This window comes from Leptodactylus fuscus, chromosome 1 (assembly GCF_031893055.1).
Source record: "Leptodactylus fuscus isolate aLepFus1 chromosome 1, aLepFus1.hap2, whole genome shotgun sequence".
Lineage (NCBI taxonomy): Eukaryota > Metazoa > Chordata > Amphibia > Anura > Leptodactylidae > Leptodactylus > Leptodactylus fuscus.
Genome location: NC_134265.1, coordinates 41,833,849 through 41,850,391, shown reverse-complemented (window position 1 = coordinate 41,850,391; position 16,543 = coordinate 41,833,849). Strand labels below are relative to the sequence as shown.

Genomic DNA, 16,543 nt, shown 5'->3' with positions numbered 1-16,543 from the left:
CCCAACATCTTTTAATGAAAGGGGTTTTGGGACTTTATGATCTGACTATACCTTCGTATAGGTCAGCAATATGTGATGAGACCCCAATGTATAGTTAGGGGAGGTCCTTGGAAGATGAACATACAAAATTGGGTTACTCGAGTTTCCTGTGCTGGTCTAAAACCACGTCAGGCCTCCGGAATGAAGTCAGGGACCACTGAGGCTTGATCACAAACCCCAGGGAATAAAAAAAAGCCCTTCAAATGCTATAGACTTGTAATACGAAGAGGGGAGGGGGTGGTGCTAACAATATTTGCTATAATAGACATGTCAGGAAGTCCTCTAATAGCACAGAGCGGAGTACTTCAGAATTTGGGACAACAGGCAGGAGACTATAGTAATACAATGAGTGGCAGCGTATAATGTCAGCCGTCACTGGAGTACACGGATTAGAAGAGACTCAAGCAAAGCTCTGCAGCTCCACCTAGTGTTCAGCCATGTGATTACATCTTAGAGATTGTGACATTTCATTATAAAAGAGCTGCAATAAAGATTTAATAAGGAGGTTTTCAGGGATCTTGGCCAATAAACACCACGCAGTAAAATGAACCCAATTATCAGAAGAACGAACAAAGACCACAAGTAGTTGCATGGAGAGGTCAAGAAGTTCCACTTAGCAGCAGTACAGGTATGAAATGGGTATACCAGCAGAAGAGTGACAATATATAGGTCACCTGCTGATTGGTGGTTTCAGCACCTTCATTGTTGTTGGGGGCTGTAGTAGGACCCCTACCAGATATACCATGTGCCACACATGTCATGGCGATCATATGGGAACAGTAGATCCTGCATGATCACTAGAGAGTCTGGAACACTCTTATACCAATACCTGGAAGTGGGAAACTGCACATCGGGGGGGGGTTTAAAGGAAAATCAAGTTTGTTTTTTTGTTATTGGTCAGACAGAAACAGGAGATTGGACTATGGCGACAATAGGCCAAGCCTCTGACTCTTCTGCGTCTCCATATTTTTCTACAGCCCAACTCAGACTCCATTATGTGTGTGCAGCCATTGTCGGGTCTGAAGCAGTAAAGATACCCCAAATCATGGAACGTTTATCCACTCATCTATATATGTAAGAGAAATACCTGTCTGCACATCTCTGGGGGAGAATGTAAAATGTTACAATAAAAGCTAACGCCTTGCCCACACAACTAAGTTTGCAGACACAACCCACTTCGTTGTATGCATGAGGCCACTCCTGATGCAGAATAAAGGTGCCGACTACTGTCTTTCCTGGTGGGGGTTCATATATTTTTGTACAGTTCTGCTCATCTTTGCCTCTTAGTGTGATTTTTCTTCACACACTGCTCAGACGCCAACTCCCTTTAATAAGCGAGCCTACGTGACAGACAGGAAGCAGCGGCATCTCCGGCACTCGGATTTAACAGATGAAGTGTCACGGCTGCTGCTGAAACCAGACCAAGAAGAGAGAGGCGTCTGCACACTTACCTCATTGATCATCTCAATCTCTCGGAAAGTCAGGCGATCCAGCCAGTCCACTTTCACCATATGACCTTCCCGGTGAGCCTTGGTGAGCTGAAAGAACAAATCATTCCATTAGAAGACGGTGCAATGTATTAAGGGAAACATTAATGAGCTGACTGACCGGAAAGTTCTACAGAGAATATCCATCAGCCAGACATTATAGGGAGAATAACAGATGGAAAGCAGAGTTATGTTCTTGTACATAGGAGGCAGTATTATATCAGTTATAGTCACATATATAGGAGCAGTATTACAGTAGTTATATTCTTGTACATAGGAGGTTGGATTACAGTAGTTATATTAACATATATAGGAGCAGCATAATAGTTACTATTCTGCATAGGGGACAGTATTGTAATACCTACTATAATACCGCTCCCCATGTACACAAATACACCTACTATAATACTGCTAACAGGTTATATTTTTGGACATAGGACAGCATTATAGTAGTTACAGTCTGGTCCATACGGGGGCAGTATTATAGTCCTATTCTTGTTCCATGACGCACTACAGAGATACATACCTTTGTATATTTGACATTGAACCAGCAGAGGGCAACAAGAAGATTTATGATGCAAACAAAGATCTTATAGAAAAGTGAGACTTATTCTAATATCTCCTTGCACAACTTGAGATCAGTCAGCAGAATACCTGCCAAGTTACTCAACATTTTACAAAGAATGAAGTTGGATGTAAACTGGAATATAATTCTTAGCAAATATGGTTTTCCTTGCTATGCTGGGCAACCATATGTCCTGCAATAAAGTTTTTTTCTGCAACATATTGTAGTACTGGCCAAAAAAACAAAACAAAAAGGAAGTTAATAGGGAGTTATTGTGACATGTTAGTTTAGGTTACACTGTAAGGCTGCATTCACACGGAGTAACGCCAGCGTGTATCACAGCCGTACACGCCGGCGTTACAGCAGGGCTGCCGGACACTTCCCATTCATTTCTATGGGAGCTGGCATGCGAGCGCTCCCCATAGAAATGAATGGGCTGCTTCTTTCACTGCGAGCAGTCCCATTGAAGTGAATGGGAAGTGCTGCGTGTACGGCTCGGCATGAGCAGAGCTTGCCGTATACGCCAGCACTTCCCATTCACTTCAATGGGACTGCTCGCAGTGAAAGAAGCAGCCCATTCATTTCTATGGGGAGCGCTCGCATGCCAGCTCCCATAGAAATGAATGGGAAGTGTCCAGCAGCCCTGCTGTAACGCCGGCGTGTACGGCTGTGATACACGCTGGCGTTACTCCGTGTGAATGCAGCCTAAGCTGGGTAGATATTTGACACGATGGGTAACAGAAGTTACATTAATATTAGGGATTACTTAGTAAGTACAACATCCTACCAAACCTAAGCTTTGTGGGTAGAAATAATATCTATGCAATAAAGATACAGGACATGTCGGACTCTCTGCATCTCCTGGCACCATATTAGAGGTCACATGTACTCCATACACAGGCCTGATGTTAAGCCTCGGCAACCAGCAACAGTCAATGTTAATATGCAAAGAGCAATTTATTAGTGTTTTGCACCAAGACCAACTCTTGAAAATCTTATTAGGAAACTATTGCGCTGTCCCTATTATATGACTAGATTAACAGTGTGAACATGCCCTTAGGTTTGCAGGGACATGCACTAACTGAATGCAGGACTTCTAGGCTACAGAAGTAAAACATGACACTGCTTCCCTTATGTGGTTTATATTAAAGTCAATGGGAAATGGACAGAGCCAGTTAACTGAAAGACCATAGCTCATCATACATTGGAGAGCAGAGGATATTAACAGTACAGTAGTGTGAACATTCCTCAACAATGCCAGCGAGTGGACCTTGTTCAGAGGAGAGACCTGCACCAGTCACACACAAAGCATATCAGTTGGAATAAAAGTTTTTTTTTTTTGTTTGTTTTTTTTAATTAAAAGCAGTGCCTGTAGAGCGATCTACACTTTCCAAGATGCCCCTTATTCTGGATTGCAGAGAAATCAGGGTTTTATTCTTGAGCAGGGTTTTATTCTTGTGAAGCTCTAGTACAATGAAGACCCCTAAATTCCAGGTTATGTCAACCAAACTGTCACCATTGTTTTGTCTACCACGTGTTCATAATAGCCCATGTTATCTCCTGGAAAACCATGCTGCTGTAACACTGAATTTACCCATGGTGGGACTATTAAGGATTAGCTTAAATCCTGCATCACATACAGGCTACCGTCACATATGCACCAAAGTCTCCATCAAAAAGTATCAGCTCAAAATGATGGACCCCATTATTGTCAATAGGGTCACTGCTATTTTAGTGGCTCTGACTGTCCGACCAGAACAAAGAGGTAGCCCTATGTGAAACCAACATTACCTTAAGTTATGCTGAAAGATCTCTGGCCACCAGGAGTCTGCCTTCCCTGTAACTTGTCATCCACTACCTGTTTATCCTCTGAAGTCCGTCTCTAGCAGCAGAGATGCCGAGACAGATAACAGGATTAGGGCTGGGGCTTTGATTTCATACCCAAGTACTGCTCTGCTTTCCTGCACGAGTCCACCCTCAAATACAAATGAAAACTCTGAAAAATATTTTGAAGACTTTGTTCTACTGATTTTCGCAGTGAGTCTTTTGCTCTGATCGGTTGCCAATGGATAGGACCATGAAAGCAGGAACTGCTCAGAAACCCAGCCATGATGTCCTTATTGTGACTGGGTCATCTATGTAGTGCCTCTGCCTAATAACCTGTCCACAATAAGGACATCATGGCTGGGTTTTTGACAAGTCCAAGACCATAGAAAGTTCTGGCATGCATGATGGTGTCCAGTGGCAACTGGTTTTGAAGTCCTCAATGGGAGGTACGGTCTATACAGAATACATAGCAGTGCACAGGAGGGTCAACAGAAGTGGCCTGAACCGTTGATCCATGCAGGGGCCTAAGGATAGGCCATAAAAGAGTCTCCGGTCAGCCCCTTTAAACATGTTAGAGGCAACTAGTAAATTTTGTTAGGTGATCTCTCTGACAGGATATACTCTTGTACTTTAGTTCTTTCTAGAACATTTAATAGTTTTTTGTTTTTTTAAAAAAAATAAAATAAAATCTGCAAAGGTAACTAAGGGGAAAATGCGCACAGATAACAGTTTGGTAAAGGCAGCTAAAGGAGTCAGAAATGCACAAGTCATTGATTTCCATTACAGAACTAATTTGCAGAAGGATTCACTGAGGTTCTGAAAAGAAATCATTCCCACTTTGACACCTTTTCTCGTCTTGCTCCTCGGCAGATGTATTGGTGTCCATTTTTCCTTTAGAATACAAGGTCCGCATGACATCAGATGGGAGATGGTCTCGTATGTCCCTTGTCTATGAGCTAAGAAGGCAACTGCACTCACAGCAAATCACTGCAATCTAATGGAAGCCATGTCAGTGACCCTAAAGCGGCAAGCTCACCACATTACGCAGTGCATGCTCTGCACACAAGTACTTACTTCCTCCACTCGCTCCTTACCAGACTCCTGCATTAAAGAGAGTTCAGGAACTTTAAGAAACATAGAAACCAGATCATTCTCTGCTCGCTTCTTATTCTCTCATGGACTTTAAGTGCTACGGAAAACATTGTTTTAGCAAGTTATGGTTTAAAAAAAAAAAAAAAAAAAACAAAAAAAAAAAAACACATCCACACCAAGTTTCAAGCTGCAGTCTTTGTTCTCAAACCCCTCCCTGATATGTAGATTACAGAGTGCTCCTAGCTTTAGAGAGTTTTATTTTGCGGCTGTGTCCCATTTGGTAATGCAGGAGGTCAGGTCTGGATTCCTCTGCCTTCACTAGCTGCCATTTATTACCCCAGTTTAAATTCTCCTATGGTAGACAAGGGATGCTATCTTTTAGATGGAAAGAAGAAGGAATGAAGGGAGAATAGGGGGCTAATAGCCAAAAAGGAGGTTTATGGTCTTGTTGATTCTGGCATTGAACGGACTAGTCAGATATCTGTAGGAGTTAAACAGAACCTACAACCGCAGAGTGGCAAGAAGTTATAATAGGAAAGACGGGGGGGTTTTTGCATTAAAGGGGCTCTACCAGCAAAATCATGCTGATAAAGCCCCACATATGCGTGAATAGGCTATTCACGCACTGGTAAAGTTATATTAAACTACCCTCCCCCCTTTTTAAAGGCTATTCACGCATATGTGGGGCTCTATCAGCATGATTTTGCTGATAGAAGTACTCCAATTTACATAATAGGCAAACAAGACTTAGTGCTTGTTCACATGGGAAAAACGGGGGAAATTGGCTGTGAATCCACGTCAGAATCCTCCCCTTCTATGTAGACTGCTAGCTTACCTCTACATGCCGCTCACGGAGGGGAGGAAAAAACAAAAAAAAAACAAAAAAAAAAAACAAAAACAAACAAGCTACCCCTTTCTTCAGGTGGATTCCACCTCGCAGCAGCACCCTCCAGACTAGACCTATTCATTTGGGCCTACTCAGGAGTGGGATACTGCGACTGTCTGAGGCTGCGACAGTTGTGGCAGGCGCATTTTGACCCTATTGTGACGCAGCTTCCCGTGTCACAATCAGAACCAAAATCCGCACCCCGTGTGAACTAGCCCTTAGACCACTGGCAGAGTTTTGCAATTTAAACCATTAAGATGGTTCAAGAACATATTTGCTTGATAAGTTGCCACTACATACAACCATGAATGCAGGCGCCTTCTACAGTCTGGGACTTTATAAACCCAGCTATGATTTCCTTCCTGCGGATGGATTATCAGGCATGGAGAGTGCATACATAAGAGGATTTCCTTATTGTAGACAGATCATGGCTGCGCTTCACAGTATAGAGTTCCTGCATTCGTGGTTGTTTCCATTGGCAACTGATCAAGACAAAAGATCTCACCAGCAAGATTAGAAAAATCTTAAAGACTCCACAAAATGTTTGACATTTATGGTCTACAATTTTAAAATATTGTTATGTTCATGGGAGATCCACTGTAGGCTTAGGCCTGGTTCACATCGGTGTTCGGGCCATTCCGTTCACTTAGGGCTAATTCACACGTGGGCAAAGGGGAGTTTTTTGACAGCGGATTTCGCTTCAAAATCAGCCCCTTTACAATGGAGCCCTATGTGAACAGCTAGCTTTTTTTCTGCTAGTTATTTTTCAGCTAGCAGAATAAAAGCGACATGACCTTTCTTCAGGCGTTTTCCGCCTGAAGAAAGCAATAGAAGTGAATGGGAGGCAAAAACCGCGCGGTTTTTTGCAAAAAAACGCGCGGAAAAAAAAAAACGCTAGCGGTTTTTTCAGCCCATTCACTTTATGGGAGGGGAAAACAGCCTGGCTTTTTTTTGGAAGCGGTTTTTACAAAAAAAGCTCCAAAAAAAGCTTGGCAATGTCAAAAAAAAGCTTCCTAATTAGGAAGCGTTTTTTTTCAGGACCAAAATAAGCCAGGAGGTTTAGTTCACACGGGGACATGGACGCTGATTTTGCGGCCAAATCAGCATCCATATAATGTATCCCTATGTGAACTGCTCGCTTTTTTTTCTGCTAGCTCACTAGCAGAAAAAGAAGCGACATGACCTATCTTTCGGGCGGAAGCCGCTCGCGATGAGCTGCGGCTTCCGCCCAGCCGCAGCACCCTCCATGTCGGCTCATTCCTTTGAGCCGACAGTGGAGGTGAAAGCCGCGACGGTCGCGGCGGGAGCAGTTCACATAGTGTGGACATTGTATGGACGCTGATTTGGCCGCAAAATCTGCTGTCAAAATCAGTGTCCATGTCCCCGTGTGAACTAGCCCTGGGCTCGTTCACACGGGGACATGGACGCTGATTTTGACAGCTGATTTCATGGCCAAATCAGCCTCCATAAAATGTAGCCCTATGTAAATTGCTAGCTTTTTTTTCTGCTAGCTTTTTTTGCTAGCAGAAAAAGCGACATGACCTTTCTTCAGGCGTTTAACGCCTGAAAAAAATGAATAGGAGTCTATGGGGCACTGAAAAAAACGCTACCGGTTTTTGGTTGCTTATTTTTGCAGCTGTTTTGGCAAAAACAGCAACTGAAACCGCTAGCATTTTTTTTTTATCATGTACTTTTTTGTAATGACAAAAAAAAAACAAAAAAAACAAAAAAAAAAAAAAAAAAACACAGCGACTGAAAAAGCATCAAAAAAAGCATCCAATGCAAAAAACAGTGTCCAAAAAAAGCGACGCTGAAAAATCAGTGACAAAATCAGCTAGGCTTTTTTCACGTGTGAACTAAGCTAGTCACATTTGGCACCATTGCATGAACGAACCATACTCAAATAACCTATAGCTCCCCTACAGGCCCAGTAATAGTATGACATGACAAAATTGAGGCAGATATATTAAACTTTCATCCTACCCAGAGGCTACCATTGTATTGAAGTACAGAGCCCTTTAATCCAAATTAATGACTGCTTTAATGACTATTTAACCCTTTACTGCTAGATATACAAGAGATCTATCTCTTTAATGCTGAGGACAGTTTGTCACTAGGAGCTTTCATTTTCCCCCCATCCACCGCTCTGCCCTTGGTGCTGTTAAATCTTCTCAGATAACCCGAGGCTGTAAAATGAAGCCTTTAATTAGGTTTTTCTTTAATGTGAAGGTGAGCTGGCCTTATAAAAAGCTGCTATTCCATGAAAACAAAGGCTGTGTTTATTGAGGTCGTAAATCAGCGCTAGAGATGGCCGACATATTAATAGTCGCCACGGACCGTTCCCATCTGCCGCTCAAAGCTTCCAAAAAGTCAACTCTTCTTGTACAAAGACCAAAATAAAGAGGAGACATAAAAAGGAACGGGACATATAGGCCACATGGGGAGTGATAGAGGGAGGTAAAGTGATGGGAGATCATATGAAGCCTTGGTGAAGACGTCATGGCAAAACACAATGACATATGAGGATATGCGCTATTCTTTACAGCGCTCCTGATGAAAGCTTCATGTTTATTGCGGTCAAAAGCACCAACCAGACCTAATGGTAGACAACTTGTTCTTACTGGGATTGACCCCCTAAGACGACTAAGCCCGTCTACAGCACAATGTTTACCACGCACCCTTCTGTAGCAATCCAATGACGCCAAGGCAAGATATAGAGCTTATCTGCATGTTATCACCAATAGTGACCCCATGAAGATACAGGAACTTTATATTATACAGGGAGGAATGATAATCTGGATTAACCCAGTTACCAGCGGCAGACAGTTAATATAACTTATCCAGAGCCCAATGACATTTGTCAATTCTGATGGCGAATTTATGCTTTTTTTACATCTGCTTAATGGATCAAAAATGGAATTTTTTTTTTTTTTTTTTTAAATCAACTGAATGTAAACAGGTGAGCATGAACCTATTTGTAATAATTGCTGAGCGTTTCCAGCACATGCATTTGTAAGCATTACTTTGTAGTAAAGGCAGAATAAAGGCAACCATGAACAGAAAGTGCCTGCATAGATTTACATTTAGGTTCATGGATGCACTGAGTCATAAGTTAGGTACAGAATCTGGCAGCACAGGGTGATGTAGGACTTCATAGATCAGCCCCATAATATTTATGGGCTGAAGAGAAGAAGGTCGATCTATGCCATCTTCATTTCTACTTCCGTAATATTAAGAGACGTGCCACCCACTGACTTGTTTGGCTGTGGAGCTACAAGATCAGAGCTCAATTGGCAGTGTCTATGAAGCTCCTCTCCTTTGGCACAATGAGGGCTATATACCGTATATACTAGAGTATAAGCCGACCCGAATATAAGCTGAGGCCCCAAATTTTACCACAAAAAAAAAAAACAAAAAAAACAAAAAAACACTGGGAAAACTTATTGACTCGAGTATAAGCCTGGGGGGGGGGGGGGGGGGAATGCAGCAGCTACTGGAAAATTTCAAAAATTAATATGGTCAGTTTTTGGGTGCAGTAGTTGCTGGGGAAGGAGAGGGGGTGTTCTGGTTGTCTGTCTGCCCCTTCCCTGAGCTTGAGGTCTGCAGTGCTCCTATTAACCCCTTCTCGATGGAACAGGAGCACTGCAGATCCCCTATATTCAGTAGACCGGGCACTGTCAGACAGGGATACCTAATGTGTTTGTTTCACAGTCATTTTCTACTTTTATATGTATTCAGGGAAAGGAGGGATTTACAACTTTATTTCTTTTTAAAGCTTCTTTTTTTCACCATTTTATGTGAGATTCTATACATTACTATTGCAGCTGGTCATAGACCTCCCCCCCCCCCTGTGCTAAATAATTCGGCTTATACAGTAATTAATATCTAGCTATTTATTGGTTTCCAGGCAAGGCAAGTGTGGCTGCAGGATCTGAACACTTTTACCCTGGAAACATACGTTTGCATAAGAGCTTTGTGCACACTATGGTAAATTAGTTTTTTTGGGAAAGTAAGGAGAAGAGATTTACCTTGGCCAATCTGCTCATCTGATCTTCGGTCATGGGGCTCATTGTCTTTCCAGGTGTTGTGGTCGGATCGGATCCATCAGCTTCAACGTTTGGCCACACCTTTAAGTCGTGCATTCCTTGCCTGAACATCCTGTGACATTAGGAGAGAGTCAGTTTTTTTGAATTAGCGCATTATTTAAGCTTTTACTTTTAGTGCATTTAAATATAAATCTTTGCAATATCTTGGGATTTGTTTCCTTCACCAGGTATTAAGCTTTTCCCCCAGCGCCTCATCTTCAATATTATGTAAACAAGCAGTCAGATCAGTTTAATATTCATCCTCGCCCACCGGCCTCTATGAAGGGTACAGAGGAGTAGGAGGTCGTTACCAGCTAGTTAATGTATTGCCTCATTCTGTGCAGCCCTAGCCTCTTCTCTACAAGCCTGTAATTGTTAAAGCTCAGAGTAGCAGAGTGCAGCAGCTATAATTTCAGCATCTCTGCACATAAGCCTTTGAAAAGGGGAGGGAGTTGGAGAGTGGAAGAGAAAGGCTTAATACAAAGGTTCTTAGATACAAAACACATACAGCACAGCATTTATAACTGGAGGTATGGTTAAATAGCATAGGGGTGATCTCTTTGTGCTGACTGTACATCTATGGGACTCCCAGGAGCAAGGTTGCAAAACAGATGGGTATAAGACTTATCCTGAGTTTTGCTCTGGACTCACGGCCCCGTGATAGTATACTGGAGTTTGTATGGGGCTATTCTAATACAATAGGTCAGTGGGCTAGCCAAGGAAGACACACCTAGCACACAAACGGACATATCGGTGATGATGGAGCCCAACAAGCCTGGTACCAGTGTTAGACTATTTTTCTACCCAAATACAAACCCATTAGCTGCCAGCAGTCAAATCTTGAACATAGTGAAGTATATAAGCACAAAGATATATTAAAACATTGCAAACCTTTATATTATATAGTGACTGAATGTTAGTTGAAGATCTAACATAGCATCTCTGCAGGGTCAAGCCATTAAAAAAATAGATCCGGTTTGACAGTTTAGAGATGCAAGATCCTGAAGTCACCACAGTACAGAATAATTCCGCACTGTCAAGACCCTGCAAACAGATCCCCATAGCTCTGCTTCCCGACATGAACCAATCACCACATCCAATATAATACACAGACTTACCCACACTTCCCGAACAGAGACACTGTAGTTCCTCCCACAGGAATGGCTTTTCCGGGTCCATAGATGTCCCATATAGTGAGAGCCAGTTGCGCATTCCTTGGCAGATCAGGGTACTTCACTGGGAGAGTCAGCCATTCATTCCAGCTGAAAGAAGAGTTCCTTATCAGTAGAGGTTACGTACAAACATGTGTACCACGTTTATCAAGTGCCAGTTATGAAGAGGGGGTGCATTTTATCTGAAAAGGGGTATGGGGTTAACATGTGATGCACCAAAATTACAACCAAACAAGAGCGGTGTAATCTTATACTAGACAAAGTAACAATACGGTAGTTTTAACAAACAGCTTCAGACAATTAAATTGGCACAGAAACTATAAAACTTACAGTTTATCCAGGATCAGGGGATAATCGTACACATCAGGAAGAGTGTGTGCCTACATAGGCAGTACGGAGACTTACAAGTCATTCCTGCTCCGCTAGGGATTCTGGGTAAAAATATGCAAATCTATTCTCCAGGATGTAATTAGGAGAACAGTGCCTCTGTACGCCACCCTCTAGAGGGCAGCATCCTTAACATCCTGCATGACTCGGTTAATAAGTCTACTATCATGATGCAGATTTAATTGCCAAATTAGTATTTCTATTCCAAAAGGAACAGATTCCCAGCTATGGACAGCGCTGTTTCGGCCTATTGGGCCTCCTCAGCATAGTGCAGGGATACTGATTTGGCAGAGTGAGAGACTATAGACCAGGGTCAGGGGACAATCGTACACAGCAGGGAGAGTGTGCCTACATAGGCAGTATGGGCACTTACTAGTCATTCCTGCTCCGCTAGGGATTCTGTTCTCCTAACCACAGTTTATCTAGTCATTCCTGAGTTTCCCCTCTTCTGGGTCATGGCTTCAGAATACAACAAGTGGCATCAACTCTGCCCTCCTGCTCCATTCACTTACATTGTGATGTGTCTAGTGACAGATGTCAGCACAGTGTAGGAAACTACAAGGCTAGAGTCTGAGTCAATAGAGAATTCACTTGTAAGAACAGAGAATCTTAACTTCCCTCGCAAAACAAAGCTTTCAGTGATGCCGCCATGTTACTGCATGTTTAATTGGTTGACCCACAGAGTCACTATGCAGAGGCCTGGCTTTGGGGAGAAAGGTCCACCAGCCCTCAGCATAGTAGTTTTCATCTTGTGATGGATATCCTAGTACCTCACGTTAAAGGAGGTTGTACCACAAACACTGCAAGACCTTCGCCCCACTCACATTCAATCTGAAAGCACACATGAATAGAAGCTGGACTAGTGGAGTCAGCGGTTTCCATCCACTTCAATAGAAGCACTGGAGGTAACCAAGTGCTGCACTTTGGGAGCACTGACAACCACCAGTCCTGCTCACATTCAGCCTGGAGGTGCTCAGGTTACAAGTGGAGTTAGACAGAGGTCCTGCAGGCTCAGTGGGATGTCCCCTTTAGAATCAGTGGCATCCAAGAATTCTGAACACCCCCTTCCCCTCCTCCTTATATTAAAGAACAAAGTTAGGCACATCTGTTGCATTCATAGTGGATTAAAGCAACTATGGCTGGCCAGGAGCACCGTTGTGCAGGCAGATAATGAGGTCTTAATAGCACTGAGTCATCACTCCAGATCGGGGGGGGGGTCAAGGGTTTGATCCCTACTGATCCTCTCACTCTTAGTTGGGAGTATCCCTCAAATTCTAAGTTATAGGCCATGTACACCTTTGTCAGTTTTGCTCATTGTATTTAGGCCGTAATAATTTCACCTTTATTGAAAACTCCCTGCAGATTTAATCAAGCAGCTTGTACGTTCTTGTATACACTGCACTGTTCTGTCCAGTCTTTACATAACCCCAGTTACATCCTCAAGGTTCAATACGCTGGAGAAGCAGGAAAACCTCTTTTGAACTTTACGTGATGGGGACATTGTGCCTAAGGTTTTATGCCATTGAAACTGGCAACAGGTCTCCCAAAGAAGGCAACAGGAGGTGTAAGATTTTATCTAAACAACAGCTAAGGAAGGTATTAATTACATGCAATTAATTATAGCAATTTCCTTAGGCATCTTTTTGTTTAGCTTTTGTACCATTGATATCATGTGATGTGTCATCACAGGTCAAATACATTTACATGATGCACTACCCTGCTGTAATAGCTCTATTGCACACCCATATTGCTGGAACTATTAGCATTCCCCTACATAGGAGGTATTTCAGTTACACATGCCATTTCCATTTAGTGGCTTTGAGAGCCTTGTAATAAGGCCTTGTTCACATCTGCATCGTTAATATGTTCAGGGAGTCCGGATTGGGACCCCCTTGAATTGACCACCGAACACATTAGCAAGCGGTGTGCAGTGAAAGCACATGGACCCCATAGACTATAATAGGGTCTGTGTGCTTTCCGCACAGGAAAGTACATCGTGAATTACTTTTCTGTCCACATGTTCCGTGCGGAAAGCACACTGACCCCATTATAGTCTATGGGTCCGTGTGCTTTCACTGCACACCGCAGTGAAATCCATTCAATAGCCTCCCAGAAATTGGAGCAGCCAGTAGTTCACCAGAACCAGTTGACTGCTGTATTGCTCCTATTACTTGAATAAGAGGGGCTGCACATGATACCTGTCAGCTGCTAGAATCGCTGCTCTGTATAGGTCCAGGTGTCAGTCCTCACAGATCAGATACTGATAACTAGCCACAAGACAGGTCATCAGTATGAAAGTCGGATTTGGACCTGGTAGATCCCAAGAAGCAGTCATTGAGATTATGTTATGTGGCTAGTTTTAACCTTGGTCATTTTGTATAACATTGTCTTTGCATTTGATGTTCTATTCGGCAAAACTGTCCCATACAAAACACGATGACATATCATTGACGTGGCCGTCCTATATCGACCCATAATCTTTTTAGGTGGTTTTTCTTGTGCCATGCTATGAACAAGGAGTGTTACTCCCTGAAATAAGCAGCACTGGGAGGACTCCTGTACATGTGTTTTAATATGGAACAGAGATTGACAAACTTTGAGGAGCTTGTGCAGGAACACAAACTTTTCAGCCCAACTTAAACCTCCCTCCTTCCTTAGTACATCCTGTATATAAGCAAGTCTGTGTGTTTGTGTGCAAGATATGGGGAGGTGGGGGATGGGATGAAGAGATACCAGCTGTGTAGCAGAGAGTGTACACATAGTTATGTAAATGAGGAGAAGGAGGGCTGAGCTGGTGCAGATGAAAACAAAACAGAGATCATTGACCAGTGCTAAGGAGCGGCCCAGGGGCAAAAGGCTGAATGCAAGAGAATAGAAATAGGTAATGAGGAAAGAACAAATAAGAAAACGCTAAGATTTAGCTGCAGGAGTTTAGTGCAATAGGAGTTATATTGATTTGTCATACACAAAGGCGTCCACTGCTCCTCTTTACCAGTCTGAAGGTGAATAATACTTGTAATAGAATGCAAAAAATAAATAAGGCAAAGTTATTAGATTAGAACAAAGCTTTATTATTTCTAGATCTCTCCAGATATTGTATAGCTCATGTGATGAGCCTTCCCCAACTCAATCATGTGACCTGCATCAGAAATTCACTCATTAGAGGAGGGGGAGAGTTTGTCAAAGGACTCTTTTCAGGGTCTCTGTAAACATCTTCTCTCCCCCTTGTGTGAAGACTGTTTATATACTGCCTTGACCTTTGATCAGATGACATAATTCACCTGACCTAAACTACAACACAATGAACACTCACATCTAGAGACCCCACCAGCTTCAGAGTAACAACACTAGATTGTGCTAATATTTTAAAGGGGGTCTGTCAGACGTTTTGACTCCTCAAAGCAGATGGCATTGCCAGATAAGTAAGGAGGTAAAGCCTGTTAAAACATTCCTTGGTCATGTTACTTGACCAGAAAAAAACAAGTTTTAGTTCCCACCAGGACCCACCCTCTGTAGTACCCTGGACTCCCCTCCCCCTTGTTCAGGGCAAGGCAAGAGAAGAGGATGTGGCCAGCAGGGTGACCCTTGTAACTGGAGTATCAGGAACATTAAAACTGGTTTTGTTCAGCCATTCCCATGAACTAAGATACTGTATGTTTACCGTACGTACTAGAGATGAGCGAGTAGTATTCGACCGAACACCTCCCCTTTATAGTTATTGGTGTTCTCGGTCAAAAACCACGCGGGAAATATTCGGATTCCCCTCACTTTTTTTTTTTTTTTTTTCACACCAATAACTATGCAGGGGAGGTAGTCGATCATCTCTAGTACCTACTCCTCACCTATCTAGTGCCATCAGCTATTTTGATCTATAAAATTGCTAATGGTTCAGTTAAAGGGGTTTTCAGCTTTGGATAGGGCAGATTTAGGATTAGGAAGGGGGAGGGGTTAACCACCCCCTTCCCAATCTGTTGTTCTCAGCAGCTGATACACAGAATGGAGCAGGAAGCTGACAGTCATGGTTACTGCAGATCAGCACCTATTCACATGGATCTAAGCTGCAGCAACTACACATGGCCCCAACACCACATCCAGTCACCCCGTGATCTGTATCCAATGTCACATGTCGTACTTACTTCCATCGGGTGCTAAAAGCTTTGTACGCCGTCTGCACCGAGAGGGCGAGGGGCTTCCCATCAGCATAGACCCGACATGTCACATAGAGATCAGAACACTTGTCCTGGTACAGGCCAGAGAACTTCAGCATGGGGTCCTCCAGCACCGCCTTGTAGCTGCGCTGCTCGCGCTTCCCTTCCAGGCTCCCTCTGATGACATAGGAAGAGAATAGAACAAGGTCTAACATTACAGGAATATTACACTATAGGGACATTGCAGAGACTCTAGCCCAGGGGTAGGGAACCTTTGGCTCTCCAGCTGCTGTGAAACTACAATTCCCAGCATGCTTCATTCACTTCCATGGGAGTTCCAAGAACAGCAGAGCCAGTATGCATGCTGGGAGTTGTAGTTTTGCAACAGCTGGAGAGCCGTAGGTTCCCTACCCCTGCCCCAGGGAGTACCAATGCCATAGGGGGTCAGGGGTGATGTGCCCAACACAGGGCCACTTACATCTTGATCTCCACCTTGACGTCCAGCTCCCAGCTGTACACATAGTAGAACTTGTCAGTGGCCGCCTCAGCCATGGCTGCAGCTTCCAGCACTCCGCTTCTCTTCCTCCCAAATCTGTCTATGGAACAAAACACAACAGCAACTCAAATACCCGGGGTGACCCGGATGTGTTTCCTCATTGGCTGCAAGAGGTCAAGCACTTCCGTAATTATTTCTATAACCATGACAACCAGTCGACACCCTCCAATCAGAGGGCTTACGCAAAAGACGTCCCCGCCCATCAACTTATCATCACGTGACGCGCTGGCTGGCGCTTCCGGTCATCTGATTCTTGGGCTGTATAAGGGAAAGCTTGAGCCGCCATGTTGTGATTGGCA

At 43.4% G+C, this 16,543-nt stretch overlaps 1 protein-coding gene across 2 annotated transcripts in view; it reads right to left on the bottom strand.

The window, feature by feature from the left end:
• Window positions 1–16,316, bottom strand: part of PIK3C3 (phosphatidylinositol 3-kinase catalytic subunit type 3) — a 78,460-nt gene extending 62,144 nt beyond the window's left edge. Inside the window, exons 1-6 of one of the 2 annotated variants that reach the window (XM_075269758.1) lie at window positions 16,167–16,316; window positions 15,677–15,865; window positions 11,100–11,243; window positions 9,925–10,054; window positions 4,993–5,019; window positions 1,491–1,577 (exon numbers count right to left, since the gene is read on the bottom strand). In XM_075269758.1, the coding sequence (XP_075125859.1) occupies window positions 1,491–1,577; window positions 4,993–5,019; window positions 9,925–10,054; window positions 11,100–11,243; window positions 15,677–15,865; window positions 16,167–16,240 (651 nt within the window). In that variant the 5' untranslated portion in view covers window positions 16,241–16,316. The remainder of the gene's footprint in view (window positions 1–1,490; window positions 1,578–4,992; window positions 5,020–9,924; window positions 10,055–11,099; window positions 11,244–15,676; window positions 15,866–16,166) is intronic. The other variant, XM_075269759.1, reaches the window with a different exon arrangement.
• Between the last annotated feature and the right edge of the window lie 227 nt (window positions 16,317–16,543).